General features: G+C 38.9%; 1 protein-coding gene across 1 annotated transcript in view; it reads right to left on the bottom strand.

Moving 5' to 3' along the window:
- LOC112556572 (tumor protein 63-like) overlaps positions 1-21,808 on the bottom strand; it is a 36,192-nt gene that overhangs the window by 6,820 nt on the left and 7,564 nt on the right. The window contains 12 exon segments of the mRNA XM_025225711.1: positions 76-169; positions 375-617; positions 5,105-5,226; positions 5,357-5,442; positions 5,772-5,961; positions 6,414-6,446; positions 6,448-6,606; positions 7,311-7,448; positions 7,608-7,686; positions 7,886-8,055; positions 19,644-19,794; positions 20,390-20,518. Of these exon segments, the coding sequence (XP_025081496.1) occupies positions 76-169; positions 375-617; positions 5,105-5,226; positions 5,357-5,442; positions 5,772-5,961; positions 6,414-6,446; positions 6,448-6,606; positions 7,311-7,448; positions 7,608-7,686; positions 7,886-8,055; positions 19,644-19,794; positions 20,390-20,518 (1,594 nt within the window).

Raw genomic sequence — 21,808 nt, 5'->3', positions numbered from 1 at the left:
AAGAAAACAGACATAACGAAACAAGGAAGCAACAAGAAAAGCTATATTTCATTCTTCATTTAAACAACAACTCACATCCATGTTGAAATCATCAAGCTGGAAGAGGTTGCTCAAACCCTTTTGATGAAAGTTATCAATGTATGCTGATAGTCCCATCCTGGCCAGCCAACTAAAATGAGAAAAAATTAAAATATTTAAAAAACCTTAGATGTCAACAAAGCCATCCACACAGTCCCTACCTGAACTTTGGACATCACCATTGGAGAATTAAAGAAAAAAAAACAACAACAAAAAAAAAAAAAAAAAAAAACAAACAAACAAAAAAACAAACAACTGGGTGTGGGATGAAAAGCATGATGAAAATCAACACTCACCTGGCAATGGTGTGGTCCTGCACATGGTCTTGCAGTCCAGCATTTTCATTTTTGATGACAGCCACATCACCAGTATTACTGTTTGCTACCACATCTAGTGTCAGCTGGGAGCTGCTGACGTCAGCATCAAATGGCAGAGTGGATTGACGTGTGGGGTCTACCATGTCTATAGTACAACTGCCACTGGCTGAAGAGGGGCCATCACAAGAAGGAATGGATATCAGCTGTGGTGTGGAACCAACCCTGCAAATGATAACTAAATTAGCATAGCTGTCTTTTTCAGCCCCAGCACTGTTACAGTTCATCACTCTTACAGCGTTTTCTGTTTGCATGTTCTGATTTCAATATAATGTATGGACTCCCTTCATAGTTAAAAGATTGAGTTCAAATTTAGCAAGCCGAGCCACTTCTATGCCACGCTTTTCTGCAGTTTCAGAATATGAAAAATTATTGTCATGTATTTTCAGCTGTAAAGTACTTTGGTCTCTTGACATCATACATTATGTAATATGCTGTTACATAGAACCCCTCTCAATTTCTGAAACCACCAAAGTATCTAATTACAAAACAAGTTCAACTTATAGGCATCGTATCCATAAATAGCTTATGATGTAAAGACATTCTCTTTTGTATGCACAGGTACCAAATGCCATTGCTTCTCCAGCTGAAGACATAGCTAATAACATTCAAAAAAAAAATCTACCGCAACCCTTGTTGATGCAATGAAATCCCACCATAGAATAGCTGAATTTATCTCAAGCTGCTACATAACTTAATAATATTTAATAGGTAGTCCAAAAATCTCTCAAATGTTTGCATCAACTATGACTGCAATCTTTAAAACAATAAGGAAATATGAACTGCTGGATGAAAGATGGAATTTTGCATGTTGCCGTATGGTTCAAGGAAATATTTTTTTCACTTTAGATAAGCTTATGCTGTGGTTGGTGCCTAAATCTGTGTATTCACTCACTTTTTAACAGGCTTATTAAAAATAATTTGCTGACATGTGCTCGCTCATGAAAATGTTTTAGTGGAAAAAAGGCACTGATAATCTAAGAAATCAACAAATAATTTCTTAAATACTACTAGCTTATGATTGTAGATTCTATGAAATACTACACCATAAGAACCCTTCTAGCACCAATGAGGTATGGATATATTAGAACACAAAATCTTTATCTAACTTATCAACTCTTAATACTCAAAGAATAAAGGTGAAGAGTGCACCAAATGTGTGTTTCTCGTGAAGATAACTTCTAGACCAGACAAAGAATAAACAGGTAGAGGAAAATAAAGATTATAATCTAACCACACCAACATGGACTGGAGTCACTAAAAAACAGTTTTTGTAAACAAGGCAGTTCTTTTTATTTTTTTAAAAATTAGTCACAGGGACATGATTCATCTTGTATCGGCAAGCAAACAATCAGATCTATTTACTAACACAAAACTAACATATGGCCACCTGCGCAGAATAAAAATATATTTAAAAGAAACCATCAAAAATCAGGAATGGGCTGGAATCATTTTCAGTTTTTGTTAATGATGAACATCAAAAATAAATAACAATGTGTATGCTACAAATGAAAAATTAAAAAAAAATATATAAACTGTATAATCTACAGTATAAAGGTCAAGAACAGCGAGGAGGATTATATGAGAAAAAGTGGGAAACACTGTTATCAGAGACAGGCAATTGGACGGCATGCGTAGCCCCACATATTGACCTCAACTTTTTACTCTCAAAATATGTTCTAGAATAAATAAAACTTAAAAATGCAGACATTAGTTTCATTTGGCACAGATGTACTAACAGAAAACTTAAAGAAAAGGTTTCTACACAAGTGAAAATAAAATATTAGGCAAAGCCTGTTTTAATGCTTTGCTGGTAGTCAATTTAGTTCTCCTTACTGTTTTATCGACTAGTTATGTATCAAAATGATGAAATTGACAAATATATAAACAGAACATAAAATAAGATTATATGACGTGATATAGCACAATATTTTACAGAAAATAAAAATTCATATATTTACAAAAGTAGCAATATATGCAGTATGCCCACAAGGATGCCAACAGTGGGACTTACAGATCACATTATACTCATGTTATGTCCTTGATCCTAATATTTACATGTGCCTGTAAAACTAGCATCCACTCCCCTAGAGCAAGCTTCACCCTGAAAGCAAGACTTAGTATTAGTATCCCTTTAACTCATACAAATGGAGTTGAACTCCAATCAATCAAGGTGCTCTATACAAGCCAGACAGATAATGCATGTGATCATTGCAATAAAAATTACTTCCCAGGGCAACTTCTCTCTTTATATCTTGCAAGCACACACAGGAGAAAGAAGACTAATATCATAATTTTTCATCTCGTTCTGTCAAATAGATGCAAAATATTTTTAATACTACTCCATATATCAAAACTGATTTCTCCTCTACTGCTCATTTCAGCAGCCTATTCCTTAATACTCTACATCAAAAAGAAACAGTTACTGTGACAAGTGGTGCATGTTTGATAAGTGTTATGTGATTACTTATAATGCATTCATCTTATGACACCAAGAGGAAGACCAAAGGGAGACAACAATGAACACCCATGTCAACGCACTGATGAACATAGCTCACTGCTGTACTGTTTTATCACTTGAAGGGTATGTGTAGTGATTACTAGAGGTGCAGCGGATTGGTGGGCAAATGGGTTGAGGCCACCTGCTAAAGAACACAAATCATAATAGCCATGATATGCATTTTCTGCACTTTGTGGCTTCATTTGCTTCTGTAAGAAGCTAATGAAATCCTTAAGACAGTAATATGGTGTAGATATGCAAAACTGTCTCTGTGTATGCAGGCCCTACAACTGTACAGTATTTTTTTTTATGCTGTCCAAGGGCTTCCATGGTTTGATAACTTCAAGATGCTCCAAATTCAAGTTTTGCAAATCATTCCTCCATACATCTCTTTTACAAAGATAAAGATTGTTAAAGGCGGCCAAACCTAGTCTCTCAAGCTAACCTAGGTCACTTCATCAGTTGCAATGCTTTATATGAACCTGAGCACAAAACTTCTGATAGGCAAGCTAGGGAAAATGCCAACATGTGCAAGGCAGCTGTCCAACACCAAGTCTCCACAGATGTTGCTCACTAGCAAACAGAAGCCCAAATGTGTGCCATTGCAAACTCTAATTTGTCCACGAGGATGAGTTTAACAACAGGACTTAGAAGAGTCTCCATCCCAAAACTCAGGATCGCCTGATGACCTTGTGTGATGGTTTTGGGGGCAGCTTTTTCTTCTTGGGAGGCAGGACCTTGCCCTTGTTATCCTGTGCCAGCATGTAGGTAAGCCACCTGCAAGCAGCCACAATAACTACACTTTAGCCACCAGTAGCCCATCTACAGCAATATCTCTTAGGTGAGGGGGTAAAGGTTGTCATACATATGGCAATCACAACAAATATCTGTTGAGCACCAGAATGGCTGCTGGCAGGTGGCTGCTTGCAGAGCTCAGTGAATAAACAAGACTCTCCATTCTAGGCGCTCCTCTTGAGCTACCAGCCAGATAAAAGGCAAATATAACAAATGAGTAAGATGAGATTCTTCCATAGACCAATATTTGCACACCTGACAGTTAAAATTCCCCCAAAAAACAGGAATAAAAGCATACTTTTGACTGGATATATTGTAATGGACTGAAGAGAAGCTGTGAACAGTCCTGCAACTTTGATCTATATAATAAGGACGAGCAGCAAACCATGCCTCCACCACCTAAGACCTCTAACATAGGTCTTCCTCAATTTAAGTGGCACTGGTAACACATGAGCTAAAATGGCTGTCTTGCACCACCACAGACATGAAATTTTTGCTCTCCTGCACACTGAAGCAACCACCTTTCTGCTGCCTGTTTTATTTAAAGTGTTGCATGACACAAAGGTAACCAACCCATATTTTATTTCATATTCTGTAATATTTGTGGTGCTGTATGGTTATGCAAATATAAAACCACCTGCATGTAATAAGTTAAAGAAATCTGGATGTCTTAGTAATTTGAATGTTGTACTTCTTTTGCTCCCAATAATCTGTCTTTTGCAGTGCTTGGGTATTACAAATAACTGAATACACGCTGCATGTTCCAGTGATAAAAAATACAGGATAGTACAGAATGCAGAGAATGCTCATATGTTAAAAGCATGATCCTTTTGATATGTTTGTGAACCCTTTCTCTCTTGCACACACATACAAAACTTTAATGGAATCAAAAGACAGCTTGTGATAGGGCAAAAACTGACACATTTCTAATGTGCACAAAAAATGTTAAGTTTAATTTATACTGCATGTTCCAAAATTTATGTGGTGATTGGACTCATATGTGAAGACACAATTGGTTTTAACCATAGATCTAATACCATTTCCTGACCACAAATAAATGGTGTCACAGTAGAAATCCCCACCACCCAAAGACACAAAATATTTTACTGGACTATGTGAAAAGGCAGATGTCCCTCTAAATGAATTTTTTCTCACACAGACATGGTTCCAAACCCCAGTTTTTCAATATATTTACCTACAATAGTGTGAGTGTAGTAAGAGGGTACTAAAGTCACTTTCATTTATCCTCATGGTCATCTGCAAATTAATTCTGTTCTATATACTTGTATTTAAATATACCCAAATTTAAATATATTTAAAACAACCTCTAATATAGGAAACACAAGGCAGTACCCACCGTTGCTGCATCTCCAGCTGCTGCTGCTTGTAGGACTCCAATGTCTCTTGTGGGACCCGAGCAGAAAGTTCCAGTGAATCCCGAATTTTTCTTAAAACTTCATAGTTTTCACGGCCGCAGACCTGTCATAGTAAAGGTTGATTCCGTTACCATTTCTTCAAACAAGCTGCGGTCCTGACATTCTAAAAAGATTACTGACTAGTGCAAAAGGTTTACTGATACAATTAGCTGAGCATAAGAAGTGATACTCACTGTCAGAGTATAAATCTCCTCATGCTTACGCTTCTTGCCTGTCCCAACGGCGCCAATGGATGTTTCGATGGAAATTTTGGACATGCCTGAACAAGATAAAGCCACTACAAAATTCCAAGCAACAGATGTACTACTAAATGGTTCTGCACTTTTTTTGAATGTCTACATGTCATATACATTCTACAGAAATAAATAACACATTCTGATGCAATATCCAGGGGAGAAAAAAAAAAAAAAAAAGCCAACTAAAATGCTCAATGAACTTTCAAATGACACTATCATATTTTTTTTCTCTTAATATACTACCCTCTATTTTACCATATTTTAAATTCCACTTTTAACCCCCAAATTATGTCACTAACCCTCCTTAGAGCTAAGAAACATCATGGTACTTATCTAGACACAACAAACCAACCTTTTTTCACCAATTGTTTTGATACTGGCTGTGCAGCTCTTTCATCAGCCTTCCGATCCCGCCCTGGACAGGCACAGATTCGAACCTCCACAGCCCGTCGACCCAACACTTGATTGTCACACTCCAGAGTAAACACAATCTGAATGGGCCGACGGTTAGGGCCACCCACACAAGAACCCAGGCACATGAACTGAAATGTCAGACATGGAAAAAGTTGTCTATGAAAAGGGTGTAAGAAAATAACTAGCAAAGAAACACATCTGTTCTCTCTTCCCTTATGTATGGATAACTCAGAATAGAAGAGTATGATGTAGGTTAGATATTAGATAAAACAGCTACACACTTTCTTTTCTCAAATGTCATCTTGTTTAGTTTTACACCAAGGTGGGTTTTTAAAGCAAACTGAATGAAATATATACATATAAATGTATAAGATGCCCATGAGTGGCAGACTAGATAAAAATCACTTAACATGCTAACATTTCTGAGTTTTATGCAATGTGGATCTCATGCCTATTCCTCTTCACTGGTTCTATATAGCAGGCTCCAGAAACACCATCACCTTATTGGGAAGTTTTCATCATTCATACAAATGATTTTGTTCCCAGAAAGAAGCAAGACACCAGTATGAACTCTGCTCACCTGGAAGAGATTTGTGACCCATTCAGAGCCAGCCTTGTGGAGTCTCATATGGAATGATGACAGATTGCCGCTGGGTATATGGATCTTCCACATATTTTGCAATCTTGTGTTCACATCTGACAAGGTGTGTTGGGGCCGGGTGGTTTTCATTGTGTTCTCGTGTTGTGGCATGGTTGGGACACCTTTTGACAACCTGTAAACAACAAACCACCACCATCAGCATTTCTTACAGCCCCCACCATGCCATGCAATTCAACCTGCTCATATTCACCATTGCCACAGCCTATGCCACACAACCATAAACATCATACCTATTTACCATATTAGGAAAACTCCCAGCAAAAAAAAAAATTTTTTAAAACAAAAAATTTTACATATATCTTGTTTGAAGAGCTATTGGCCTTTGTGAATGAAACATGTTGAAACCTGCAACAGCATACTAGACAGGGAAGGGCAAAAAGCTCACTACACAACATGGTTTTCACTGATGTGGTTTTAAAACCAATGCATTGAAAAAAAATCTTCACCATAACACTAGTACTGCACGCCTGTCAACCCTTAGTCATATCATATTTAAGGGTCCCCCCCCCCTCAAATAACCATATTGTTTAGGAAAAAAGCAGTGAAATGCATTTTAAATATAAATTTTGGGGTTGGTAGTGGTATGGTGGAGGAGAAGGATGGGGTTTGGGGCACGAATTGATGGAGTAAGTTAAGGGACTATTGTACTTATCTTTAAAATTACAAACCCCACTCGCATCCACACAGAAGGAAACTTCATAAAAACATTATTTCCCACCTGACAAACATTCCATTTTGTACAAAGCACACTGCACTGTTTGTAAGCCACATCTTAAGCACTATCTCATATTTTCTCAACAAACTGACAGGTCTCACCTCTTGAACATGTTCTGGTTTCATGAAAATCGCCATGGCACGTATGATGCACTGTGATGATGCTGGGCGCAAAGTTCGAAACCTTACAGGGCATGTTGTTGCCATTCGTACGTACAACTTCTTGAGCATCTCTGAATACTGTCAAAAGCAATGAGAAAAGTTCTAAAAATTTATATCCTGCCAACCAAATGCTTATTGATCCTTACGGCTGATTTTTAATTCCACAATTATAAAAAAGTATAAAGATTAACACATGTTTCTTTAATACTAAAGGCAAATCATGTTTAAAGCACTTACTGTCCATGTTGTCGACTTTGTCTCTTTTGATGGTGGTGCAAAAGAGATTTCAAAACCATAATCTCCTGCATAATCATTGCTGAAAAAAAACAAAGAACCCCAGAATCTGCTTAATTTGCAAAAAAGCTATAACTTATGCTTAAGCATAAAATGCAGTTGACCCCCCCAAACCTAAAACTTGAAATAATATTTTTTTAAAAAATGTATACACTTATTAAGAGTTGCACGCATAGGAATCTGGCTTGCCAAAATAAGCAATCCACAGAATGATTACTAACCTGGATGGGACGGAAGGAATCGGTGAGGTGACACTTGTGTGAGGTGAGTATGGTGGAGGGGAAGTAATAGCACCATCATTATAGGGACTGGAAGAAGAGCTGCCAATGATGTTTGTCTGTGAATCTGGGCTCATGCCAGAAGCAGACGTGTGAGGTATGATTGGATTCAGCTGCATATAAAAACCAAACACATAATGAGGCAGCGTTTATATAAACATCTTGTTCTGAAACTACATCTTAATGGATAATACATTTGAAGGCACAGCTTGAAGCATGAGCACAATAATTTTTAACATTAAAGGGATAAAAAGAAAAAAATAAATCGTGTAACACCTTAGATAAACTATGGTCTTGAAACTAATTTTTCTGTATTTTATTACAATTGCAGAGTCTAACAAAGAAGTAGCACTTTAGTTGATGGACCTCTATGATCTGTCTCATAAAATGAAGCAAATTTAGGTCTCCTACTACTCTTACTTCACACACTCCCCTGCTAATTGTAAAACTGTACTTCCTAAACTGTGACCATCAAATGATCCCCCCCCCCCAATCTCCAAACCAAAAAGAATGTGGCCAGCATCAGCTGCATGGGAGTGACAGTGTTCCTGTGAAACAAAACCCCTGCTGCTAAACTGTAGCAGTTGTAACATCACTCACACCAAATCTGGTTTCCCTTATCACACACGCTTAATAAGTTACCTGTTTGTCAAGCCAATAAGGCTGGCTCTGCATCTCCAGAAACAGGCCAGCCTTACCTGTAGCAATTATGAGCCTGTTTTACTATCAATCATTGTTTACATAGTCCCCTCGATTACACATGTCAACGATGACACATGACAGCAGAAACAGAACTTCTAAGAACTTTCAGTAGCAACAATTAATCAGTAACAATCTTATCCAACAGTCACAAACGGTGGGAAGTGCAGGTAAGCAGATGAGGCCAAGAGTGCCACTGTTGGGAGGGGGGGGGGAAGGCATTGATCTGTGGCCATCCTGGCAAGACCAGAATCCTGTGATCAATACTATTCGCCTAGCTCCCAGATGGCGGCTAGTTACCTCACTCCTGCTGGTGCAAGTATTTTCTCTTTCCTTGTTCACACATGGCCACCATGGCACTATTGTACACATTCCCAGTCCATCTCAAGGTATTTGTATAAGAGTTGATAAAATTTGAAATGCATGCAGAGAAGTTAGAAAAATTTATAGATCTACCTGACTGGTTTGAGTTATAAACAGATTTTTGGTAGGCAGAGATAATATAAATATAGTCTGAAATTTCAGCATCTGAAACACAGAGGTTTATTTATTGTCTAATTTCAAAGTTGACGATTTGCCCTTAAAGTCAGCAAATCCTGAAAAATCTCTCTCCCATGCATGACTAACATGCAACATCACAGCCGGCTCTACGCTATCTTTGTAAGCACATGACAGAAGGTGGGGGAATACATTGGGCTACTCAGACGATCTTCATTTATCATGCTATAGTTGAGAAAATGTATGTGAAACACTGTTCTCCAGTCTTGAAGGTATTCAATTTTAGGTATTTGAACTTGAAGTTTATGAAGGTTCAAAGCCCTAAACACAACAACACCGAGAAAGCAGATGACTAATAACAACTTCACAATACAACATGGTAAGCATAGTCGTATTTATCAGGATTTTGTGGTATCTAGGTATTTATATAATGTTTATGATTTTAATTGTTTTTGTCTAAAAAGTGTTGAAACAATAAAAAATATTGTAAAAATCGTTAAAATATAAAACTGAAATAAAATACAGTATGGGCAGCGGATAAATACCGTACTGTACACAATGGGAGTGTGGGAAGGGTTAAGCCTTAAAATATATAAATCATAAAATAAACATAATGCTACTTCTTTGCAGATTTTCACCTATTACAGGGGTCTCTGGAATGTAACCCCCGCTATAGGTGAGGGATCACTGTATGTGCTACAAGCTAAAAATTCAGTAGCAAAATAGCATTTGCATATGACAGTACTGTAGTAGGTGCAATGAAATCAACTCCACACGAACAAAATTGATTCACTATCTTCTCAACAATGAATCATCTGGGAACAAATGCATACTTATTGCATCACTATATTTTCTTGTGAGGTCAGTGACAAATAGTTTCCATATCTGCACATGGGCTTTTGAGATTCGTTATTTACTGGGAAACTTGTATCGGCCATGATTCCAACATTCAGGCTCAAATGGAGATTTGAACAGACAAGGAATTTTACTTAATTTCTTGAGATTTGTGTTTCTCCTTGTGATTTCATGTTTGAGGCATTAATAAGCGATATGAAAGAAGTCTTTTGAGTGTGATATGTTTTACCAACCAGGTGAGTCTTTGAGAATCTGGTTCTCTGTTAAACATTTTTCAGTTCTCAAGCACCATAGCTACAACTGTGTAAACGACTACAACTAGGAAGAACTCAAACAATACTTTTCTATCAATCCTTTGTCATACCTTTAAAGAAATCAAGATATAGAGCTGTATACCCATCTTCAGTGTCACAAAAGATAACGGTCTCCTTCTCATAGCCCTTTACACCTAGTCCCTCTCTCCCCCAACACATATTTCTCACGTACACATGACATTTTGAGTACAAACTCCTTGAATATGCCTACAGGTTTTACTTGTGTTATGTTGCAGGTAACTACATTTGGCAGGGTTCCTGCTTTACCCTGGTACAAATCTCATTCCACCCTTATTATTCTCCATGAAAATAAACATTTGTCTGGACTGTGGTTAGCTGCATGATCATCTTTAAAATATTCTAAACCCTCCTTAGTCCACTGCTAGCCCACAGGCTGGCCCCACCTGTACTGCAGGCAGGGCGAGGGCCTCAGCCAACGGCAAAAGAGCAAAAGCAACATGCCCAAACAACCTGCAGTGATACAGCGTCTCCAAGGTATACTCACACGATAGGTCGTGAAGCCAGTCCTCTCCACTTTGATCATCATGGACGGAATGATGAGGGACGCAACAAGAAAAACAAAGCCTGATGAGAACTCTCGGGGAAACTAACCTACCATGCCGCGGGAAGCCAGAAAATATTCTGGCCACAAATTGGACAATGTTGACGGGGGAAGGGAATGCGACAATCAGGTTCTTGTGGGGTGGTTCCTGCAGGTCCGATCACGTCTGGTACCAGCGCCGGGAAAAACAAGCCACGACTTGCCCACGGCGAAGGTGAATGAGTAGATTAGTTCGCCTATAGGTAACGGGAGATCTGATTATGATAAACAGTTGCACACGCATTCAAGTACCAGTCCCGTTACACGACACACGGGGTCAAAGCTACACACGCACGCAGCCACCGTTAGAAATCAATCGGGCACACGCACACAGCGACACAAACACACCGCACGGGAGCCCTTGACGGGAAAGAGAGAAGTGGGCCGAGCCACCCCTTCCCCCTGTTCAATATGTGTCCGCCAGCCGCTCTGTGCGAAGGCAGTCCGTCGTCGTCATGGTGACGCCCAAGCGACGCAGTCTTTCGTCCGCTCGGTTCCACTACTTATTTTAGACCTCAAAAAGTCCGAACTAGAGAGAATGTAACACATACACACAGAGCACACATAGCAAAGTAAAGATAAGGATGTTTTCTGTTTAGTATACAAGCCTTTTCACAGGTGTGACAATCTACGTCATCTATATTCTTAGCTACACCTGCAGATATTGATCGGAGTCGACCGGCGGAATCTTGAACTTCTGAATGTGTCCGGCCAGAATACAGGGTAATCCAAAGGAGAAAGAGGAGTGAGTGGGGGTAAGGTGGAATAACTAACGATTATGTTGTGAGGAAAAGGTGGCTGGAGGTGACGGTAAAAAGCGGATGTACGAGGGCCAGAAAAACTGCGACTTGATCAAAATAAAAACTGGAATTACGCAAACTAAATCTTCTTAGTACTTCACCGCATACGCCCCCAAATCCCCTCGGCAGTCTTCAGCCGACAAGCAAGTCACATTTCCTGACACCCCCCCCCCCCATCCAGTTCATTTCCATCGTAGTCGTAGCCATGTTTAGGAGTCTTGTGTTTCCAAATGTTTGCAGAATTTTCTTAACTTTCGGCTAAGAGCCGACAAAGCATCATTTTTCATAAGACATTAATCTTATCCATATCTACTTAACACCTAGTTCTCTCCTTAGACTTTCTCAGATTTTAAGATTATCACTGAACTAACGGTTCGTCACGTTTTCTCGTCGACCCAAAAACATCGGGTAAACTGTCAACTATAATAATAAATTTAATTTCCGCATCCCTCTCCCAGCCCAGTCGAGATGGCTGTATTTCAGGCCTTAAAAAGATTTTTCCCCCCATAAAATGCACTTGCGCACACTATTTTACACACGCGCAGTGCGAGATGTAACAAGGTATTTCCCACAAAACATACAACTTCCACACAGCATAATGTCATGGGATCTTTTCCTAGTCGCAGTGATTTTATGACACTTCCTGCAGCATCGAGCGCCACGACGCCTGTTCTGAAAGACGAGCACCCGGCCGATTGTCTTGCGCCCATCACGTCACGAGTGTCTGCTCGCTGGTCAGGACCAGGCTGCATTTCCAGGTTCTATCGGTGACGACGCGCTGGACCCACTAGATGTGGTCCTCTCAGACACCAGCAACCATGGACGTACCACGCGCAACACTCACTACTCGCTGGAAAGTTGTCCTTTCGACGCTGACATGTCCCACGCGGCAGTGGGAAATGCAAGGTCAAGGGTATTGTCTCTTCACTTTCTAACCTCCAGCCTCCCTCCACCCCAATCACTGTTGGCTGTTTGACCCGAGGACGCGAAAGCTGCTTTGTCAAGTTACACTCACCAGTTCACAATCATAAGGCCATGTTCAACCAACGGTAATAAATCAATGTATTGTTCATGTAGCATGGATCGAAATTGGCAGTGAGGAAAAGAGATGCCTGAAGGTCTGTTCCGCCAACCACACACACACAATCGGGTACAATTAGCGGGTGGGAGTAACACAAGCCAACACTACGGTTTTTAAGGAACCAGACATAATCCAAACAAGCAAAAAAACTTCTGAGCAAGGCTGGCGTACTGTCCAGTAAACGGCCATTTGTACCGGTTCTTGACGATTACTTTCTTGACAAAGCCATGAATGCATGCAAATAACAGGGATTTTAGGAACCACGGCTTATGCCATGCAAAGAAGCTTGAAAGGACGTTCTATACAATCATAAGGGTAATTGTAAATTATAGCAGTGGTCAAAACTGCTATCACAAAAACCTGACATTTTCCTGGATAAACTTCATTCTTCAGTCCTCACTGTTGACCATGATCTCAATGAAGCAATGAGTCTTAGGCGCTTTTCAGCAATTATTATAAGATGTTAAAATGTTTCATCAATTTCTCTTTGTTTCTATTTCCAAATAAATGAAGATGTAAAATGAAATTAGATGCACAAAGCTTTTTCTTCTTATTTACTGATATGCCATCATCATGCAATACAAGTCGCTATCAATGTCTGAACTGGGCAGCCAAATGCAGATTTTACAGCCCTTAAAAAAAAGTTCAATACTCCTCTTTAATAGCTGTTTCAAAACCCATTCACTGTATGCTTTTTCACTTTTACTTTCAGCAGCTCTGGTGTGGAAGTGATACACTGTTCTGTTTATTTTTTCAACACTGTAGGCTTGTACAGACTGCTGTTCCACCGAACTGGTTATTTGTCACATCAAAATATCAAACTGTATTCTCTTTGATACATTTCTTCATACTGATTTCTGTCACATATTGTATTGGGTGTAGGACTGTCCTTTCTTTAACTGACAATATCTGCGTCCCTCTCAGAGTGGTGGCTATCTTTAATGCAGGCATGCTTTGCCATCACCCTACCTCCTCTCTCATCTGTCAACTCTCTAGGCTCTTCATGCATCAGTCTTTGATCTTGCCCATCCGCCCCTCCTACTCCTGCTGTCCACACACTTTAAAGCCTTTTTAGCCCAGCTTCACATCACCATATTTTTTCCCCTCAACCTTTAAGGATAGTGTCAAGTTACACAGCAAGCACTTATGCTTCACTGTCTTCCTGCCCTAAAACTTTGAGCTGGTTGGTGAAGAACAGTTAATAATCTAAAAGCTGTTTTGACAATTTGTCATCAGTACTGTTCTTTATCTTTCTGTCCCTCACATGTCCATGTCTCGTTCTTAAGAGCTAAAAAGCATGTTCTTACTGTATGCGCTATAATAATCTAGCGCTTATTATTTAACTTGTTATTCTGCAAATGTGCATTCTCTAAGACAAATGCATACTTCAGCTCTGCAAAAATTAGCAAAATAACTTGTTTCAAAGCTAATTTCTGAGTTTCTTAAAATGTTTTTGCATTATTCAAATACTAACAGGGACTGGAAAACATTTTTTAAAATATACTGACTTTTAAAGTTTATTTTTTTCCTGTATAGCAGACGTGTCAAACTGAGCTCCTCCAGTGCCGCATGGGTCACATTTGTGTTGTCATGCGGGCCACACACACATTTAGTGTCATTTGTCCACGAAGAATAGTGCCAATCTTTAGTCTTTGCCATATTTTGTACAAAGGGTATTACCAGTTACCGAGAAAGTAGAGAATTATTTTTGATGTCCCAGTGCTTCTGCTAAGGCTAAATTCTTTGGGGTCCCAGGGACCCCTTTTTCACATTTCTAAAGGGTCCCAGGCTAGCTCTAAGGGGTCCCATTACAAAGCTGAAACCCCCCCCCCCCAAACAAATCAACTACTTTGTTCAACTGCCTTTCAGGCACACAAAGCACTGTAATGTCTAAATCAAATCAAATCAAATCAGACTTTATTGTCTGTCGAGGAAACCCAGGACAGAAATTTTTCTTCGCTCACAAAGGCAGGCATACATACTCATACAGACATTTAACACACAGTTAGCAGTAAAGATACAAGTAGTTTGGATCTCCGTCAAATGGTAATGAAATTCCAATACTTTAAATTTCTGTGTATATATTAAATAAATGAGTTGGCATTGTAGATTGCAACAAAATGTCCGAACTCCATTTTCTTCATCCTCCTAGTCCTAGTTTCTATGTCAAGGCTGTGTTGAATGTATTGACTGGGATGACTTTTAGAAGCATGTCCTAATCTGGATGACTTAGTAAACACCATCACTTCATATATCTCCGTCTGTGTAGATTGCACCATTCCATCAAAGCAGTTTATGTTTTATCCTAACAACAAACCTTGGGTGACCAAGGGCCTAAAAGCAGTGCTTAACAAAAAGAAATGTGTGTTCTTCACGGGTTCTGCCCATGACAGAAAATTGGTACATAGAGAGGTCCGTGATGCTATCCGTTGGGTCAAGGTGAAACACAAGTCAAAAATAGAGTCTCAGTTTGCTACAGGTAACATCCGAGTAGCTTGGCAGGGACTCAAGAACATGGCCAATATTGATGATCGAAGTAAGGGGTCGAAAGCCAAAATCTCGATCTCAGGCGTTGAGAGTATGGCCTGGCTAATGATCTTGCTCATTTCGATTTTTATGACTTCTCAGTGCAAATTAAAGATGTGCGTAGTTCTCTTCACCCTGTACAGAAGGCTGAGATTTGTCATGAACGTTGTGGAGCTGTTTCAGCGAATGAATATTCGCAAGGCCTCCGGTCCGGATGGTGTTTGTGGCAGAACATTACGTTCCTGCGCGCACCAACTTGGAGGCATTTGTCAACATCTGTTTCAGCGCTCTATGGATTTGTAGAGGGCCGGTAGTCCGGCATTGTTGCTAGTTTTGGCGGGATTAGTTTTGGCGCACACTTGCTGACTGTTTCTGCCTTTGTTTGAGTGCTGGACGTTTATTGTCGTCACATACGCCCCCCCCCCCAAACCAACACCACCACCACCACTCGGATCCATCTTTGGCGCTGCGAGCAGGATGAGTGTCAGTGTCTAGTCAGAAACGGTGAGATTTCTGTGCCATGAAGTCTGTGCAAGCCTCTGTGATGAGCTTATGCTCACTGTACTTGGGGTGCTCACTTTCTTTCCGTTTCTGAGACGATGATTCTAACCATGCTGTCAACAACATCTTGCAAATAGGTTAATGGAATGCTTTCCAGTAAGGGAAAAAACTCAGTGCAAGGGAAGTAACTCTCACCTTGTAGCAGATGACAACAATAGATTGGGCTACGATGTCAGACACTACACTTATCCAACTTTGTATCTGTTCTTCGCCCAAATTTGAATGGGTCCCCTGGGACCCCATTGAAGAAAATTGAAGGGGTCCTCCGAACTTTTAATGCGTACTGTACGCAATTTTTTGCATAAGCCAGTATTTTGCCTTGTGCCAGTATTGTACAAATCAAGCTGGAAAAATCTGCATTCATATGGACCTCAGTGCTGCCACATCAATGAAGGTCAACCTTTATGACGGTAAAGGGGTGGGGGTGGGGGAATAGGAAGAATACAAATACTTGGAGATGGAGTGCCTTTCATCTTTCACTCTTAGATAAGCAAAATCACATCTGACTTCTTTGCAGCACAATGAACCTCCTTCCAAACAAAACCTGCAAATGCATGTTACATATACTACCTTTAATACTAGTTTACAAGCTCTGCTAAAAGCAAACACACACACATACTGTGGCTTGAATTATAGGATATATTTTTATCTATTGCGTGGATGGGGAATGGAGATGACAGTTAAAACCACCATCATCACGTTATCACACACACTGTATATACTTCAAGTATGCTACCCGTGACCATGACCTTACAGGGATACAACTGATAACCAGATTTCTCTTATCGCAATCCTAGTTTACATACTATCCTACATCTCCTGTAAAGCTATAAACTAGCAAGGTCCAAGCCAGTGCTTTTTTCTGAAGGCTGGAGAGAGACTTCTCAAAAGCAGCCACAGTTGACACATGAAACGCATATTTCAAGTGACCAAGATGATCACTAAGGTTCCAAAGAGACTGGTGTTGTTCAATCTCTCACTAAATCACAAAATGTAAAGATGTGTGCAGTTACAAGATAGAGCATATTGTGATTATTTTAAAGATATCCTCCTTTTTTAATATACTAATTTTAAATAGTTGAAAGCTCATAAAAATATTTTTGGCATTAAGAATATCTAAATAGCACCCCTTGAAGTGAAAACAAGCTATAGAGTATATGCCTTCTGATGTGCTTGTTCCTGATAATAAATAAAACACTATTTAAGAACTGTTTATTTAAGCATAAGACTGACATCACAATGCTATTTACACATCCAATAATGTGATTCACTCAATGAAAGTGTTTTATTATTAGAATGTGTACATAACTACAGCAGTAACTTCACATATACTGACAGTCACAGTGTGGGAAATTTTAAAGAACAAAGTGCAAATAGCCTTCCAGCAAAATGTCAGTAATGTTGAAAGAAATATTGGAGTTAAGACAAGCCACTCAAGTATGTTATCCACTTCCAATAAATATTCAAGTATACAATGTACAAGGCATGCCTTTTGGTAAATGTAATCAGCTTCATCGCCAAAGGGTGGTCTGTGTGTCATTAGCACACGTTAATCTTTTTGATCTATAGTGATAACTGATGTTTTAGTGTATGACCAAGTCATTTACTTGAAGAATGAGAGTCTACAAAGAACAAAGCAACAATCTGTAACAAACATGGGTAAACTACTACCTTAACTGTTACCTGAGTTCTACACCCATGATTTACTCCAGTAAATATGCTTTTGGCCCATAAAATATGTCACTGCAAAAATATAGGTGGGACCAAGTGATTTCTTCATGCTCAGGGTTTTGTTAATTGATAATGCCTGATCCAATTTCAGAGATAGAAACCCCAAATATTGTTATATAAAATTGTAATCTGCATATTACAGGCATTTCTGATATATATAACTGATTCACAGCCGCGGCGTTTGGGAGCGGCAAATGGGGCGGCCGCTGAGAGCTCTTTAAAATCAGACTTCTTCAAGGTCAAATTAGCCTATCTAACTGTATATAAATCAGTGCTTCCGGCACCATATCAACAGGGATATTGATACACGTACTCCATTACCCGGCCCGAGGCCCCGCATATTCCTAACACCGCCTCTGTTGATTCATAATAACTGCACACTTCTTTAGTTATCCCATTACATAAAATTTAACAGATCTCTATATAATAATAATAAATGCAAAATTTGTAAAGCGCATACTCACACTCCAAGGCAGGGGTGGGCAATTAATTTTCCCAAGGGGCCGCATGAAAAATTGGGATGGTTTTAGAGGGCTGGACTGATATAGTTAACTCAGTTTTACCCAATACTGTATATATAGTATACAGTGTACATACTGGCGGGCCGGTCAGAGACAGGAGGCGGGCCGGATCCGGCCCGCGGGCCGGCCTTTGCCCAGGTCTGCTCTAAGGAGTATGCTCTTAGTGCTTGGGAACAAGAACTGAACATGGACAGCATACAAGAGACAGGAAAACAAAACCATACCAGCTATAAAAGAATATCTAAACTAAACGAAGGATAAAATCAAATACAGAAAAACACAAAGAGGAATCAAATAACAAGAGCTGAGAGTATAATGATATTGTGAAAGGGTGTGAAAAAGGACTAGTGTTATTAGAAAAGGTGTTAGGAGTAATATTTATGGAAGAGGTGTATTTTCAGTGCATGTTTAAAGGATTCAATAGTGGGAAGGTGGTGGACATGGAAAGGGAGAGAGTTCCATTGTTTGCTGCACAGTAACTAAAAATCCTGTGGCCACATGTTCTTTTGGTGACATGAAAATACAATATACAATAAATTCTCTCTCACTGCTACATAGGCATGGATGCAAAGTAAAATTTGATTATGAATGAGTTTGTTCCCTTGGACAAGTAGTACAAAAATTACAGTCTATTCATTGCTTTGTAAGCACAGTTTTACATACCACACCTGGTGATGAGGTGCTTCATGACTAAAAGGCATGCAAAACTACAGGAATCAAATCTTTTAAAACAGACGCACTAACTTCTATTATGGGAACTGCTGTTTTATAAGATTTTATCTGCAGTCAATTCTATAACAGACTTTACAGATAAACCACACCATGTAGACCCAATTCATTTATTTTTAAAAATAAAACCTCGTTCATATGACCGTGCATAAATATGTGCAGCTCCTTTAGCAATGCGGGCCACATATACACAAATACGACAATCAACCATCTTTACCCTTTAACTACAGAAAGAAAAGGGATCAAAATTTAATTATTTAATCGTCTGAATGGAATTTCAAAACAGGGAAACAGAAAGACAGCAATTTGAGGATTTGATCTTCCCCACTCCCCCATCAACCATATATGTGTCTCACTTTCCAAAAACTGATGAAAAGGCATATGAAGATGCTTGTGGTATTTACAGCTTATATCATGCATTTGTTTTTCATCCCGAGTTATGCTTATTCATTTGTGTTTCGGTCATGGCTATTAAAATCCACTGCTAAAAAAACTAGCCATTTCAATGATCATACTTTCTGTTTAACCTGTTGAAAATGTTACTAGAGCAGAAAGTGGAGAAGTACAGGGTTAATCAATTATGGTAGGAATTTATGAAAGAGATAGGTTTTAAATCATTACTGGAAAGCATGTAGTCTCCCTACTGTATGGAGAGACAGAAGGAGGGCATACTAAATACTGCGGCCAGCGACAGAGAATGAGCAACAGTTGAACCTCTCCACTCTGGAGACATGGGACAGTGAGAAAACTGATGTTTGTAAATATAAATAAAAACATTTACTTACAATGTCTGTAATGCTGTTGGATGGGGAACCCATGCCTGGCTTTCCTGGATAAAGATGATAACGATCAATTTGAATTGAGGCTATGTTCTCCTCCTCATCGTCGTTGACAAAATGGAAATTCATGTCACGTGACACAACCTGTGTATATCCCCTGTAATGATAGAGATGTAATATGAAAAGCCTTTTGTATATAATCTTATTTTTCTATGTATAATTATCTTTTTTTTTTTGCAGCTTAAAGTGAAAGAAAAGTTTCCCTTGGAACATCTGTTGAATGGATAATTGTTATAATTATGAAAATCGAAGCCCCTGCACGATGATTATTAAAAAACCAATTACACCATTATACAAAGCACTATAAAACAGGGTATGTCAAAAGTAAGCATGCTGAGATTTCTTCCTATAAATGTTAATAAGCTTACATAAACTTGACTGACCAAGGAAAAGTAAAATAAAAAAAAAAATCATATCAAAGGCATAATTATCTTTTAGTTAAGGAGATATTATTCTCCTTCTGGAATGTGAAAATAAATGGTTAAGTGGCATGTCAGAAAATGCAAAAACAGTATCATTACAGCATCCGTCTGCAAAGTTGAATCCGCAAATGAAGCTGGTTCACACCAAATCTAGTTAAACAATGTAAGAAAAACATCTGGAAAACCACAAAGTCACTGCCATCCAAGCTGACTCAAAGGTGCAGCAGAAAATCCAAAGTAATAGAAATGGTAGATATCATGTATGCTTACCCATTTTCGTTGATTTCCCCAAGTGAATCCCATAGTGTTTGAAATGTGTCTTGAGACATAAGGTTAGGTGGTGTACAGCTTGCTGCTGAAGCTTGGGACATTTTGTTCGTTGTCTGGTGTTTAATGTACCTGCACAAGAAAAGTTGTCTGACATTACGGTCATGGCACAAATGTATGCACACATCCACCCCTGAACTGAAGAAAGTACAACCTCCTGCACTGCATCAGTAAATTGGGAAAGTCTGGACAATTCACATACAGTCTATTCCATTTTAGTTCAGTCTCATTTATTTTATGAGCAACCATTCCTGTTAATGTTATGTGAAGAATGTAAACACTCCACCTAGATTCTTATCTTTTATACATATATCACTACTTAAGTGTACATTGATTTGCTATTGGCTTCTGAAGGGAGTCAGAAACTGGTAAATGTTCCTTCCTTGAATATCAAACTATGTAAAGCTGCACAAATATAATTTCAATACAGATATACGATCAGAGACCAACCCTATCAAAAATACCCATATCCACCCCATAATGTTAACATTTTACACCAGTTGAAATGCTCTTATAAAGTTATGGTTGTGTAGCTCTATTTCTTTTAATAGCGACGCTTCATTCAGTTTAATATCCACTCATGCTGACCGAAAATATTCCTTTGCCTTAGTTAAGAATTTTGACCATTTCGTTACTATATAAAAACAAATGTACAGTAGTAACTTGAAAGGACGAACTTTATTTCTCTGAATGAAAATTTGGAATCACAGAAAAAAAAAAATCAATTTCCTGTGATGGAAAGCGAAACATGTAGAAGTGCAATGTACCCGGTGCATTTCTATTTACTGCGGGAAGCCATTTTGAGCCTAGCTTATGGAACAGCCCAGTCCGTTGTGAATGGGCTATTATGTCACTACAGATACTGTTATCGTGTTCTGAGGCTGATGCGACATATGAGTGAATCAACTCACTGAAATGATGATGATCCAGTGCCCGCTTTGCGCTGGGCTTTATTCCACTACAGTTGCAAAGTTTTCATAACACAAGCATCCCCATAGTTTTCTATATATTGCTGAATCGCTGGATAACACGAGGTGCGAGAGCGTCCGTGAATATCCCTCCGCTCAGCAGATTTAGTGACGTGAGTTTTTAATTATTGAAAACGCATATAAATATATTAACTAAAGTTATACAGTAATTTATATCTTTAGAAGACATTCAGTACTATTTCGTCAGTAAATTTTTTTAAGTAATGTGACAGGTAATTAGAACTACTTTTTAAGTACAAGAAATTTGCAACTAGGCATTTACCCGCGAAGCTTTCCGAAGTAAATGCATGAACGAGTTATGCTTTTATGTCATAAAAAATAAAAGTACTATATCTTGATACTAGTCAAATTTATTAAGGAAATTAATTTTATA

The sequence above is a fragment of the Pomacea canaliculata genome, linkage group LG2 (assembly GCF_003073045.1).
Source record: "Pomacea canaliculata isolate SZHN2017 linkage group LG2, ASM307304v1, whole genome shotgun sequence".
In the NCBI taxonomy this organism is placed as follows: Eukaryota; Metazoa; Mollusca; class Gastropoda; order Architaenioglossa; family Ampullariidae; genus Pomacea; species Pomacea canaliculata.
Note: the sequence above shows the minus strand (reverse complement) of the source record. Positions and strands in the feature narration are given on the sequence as shown.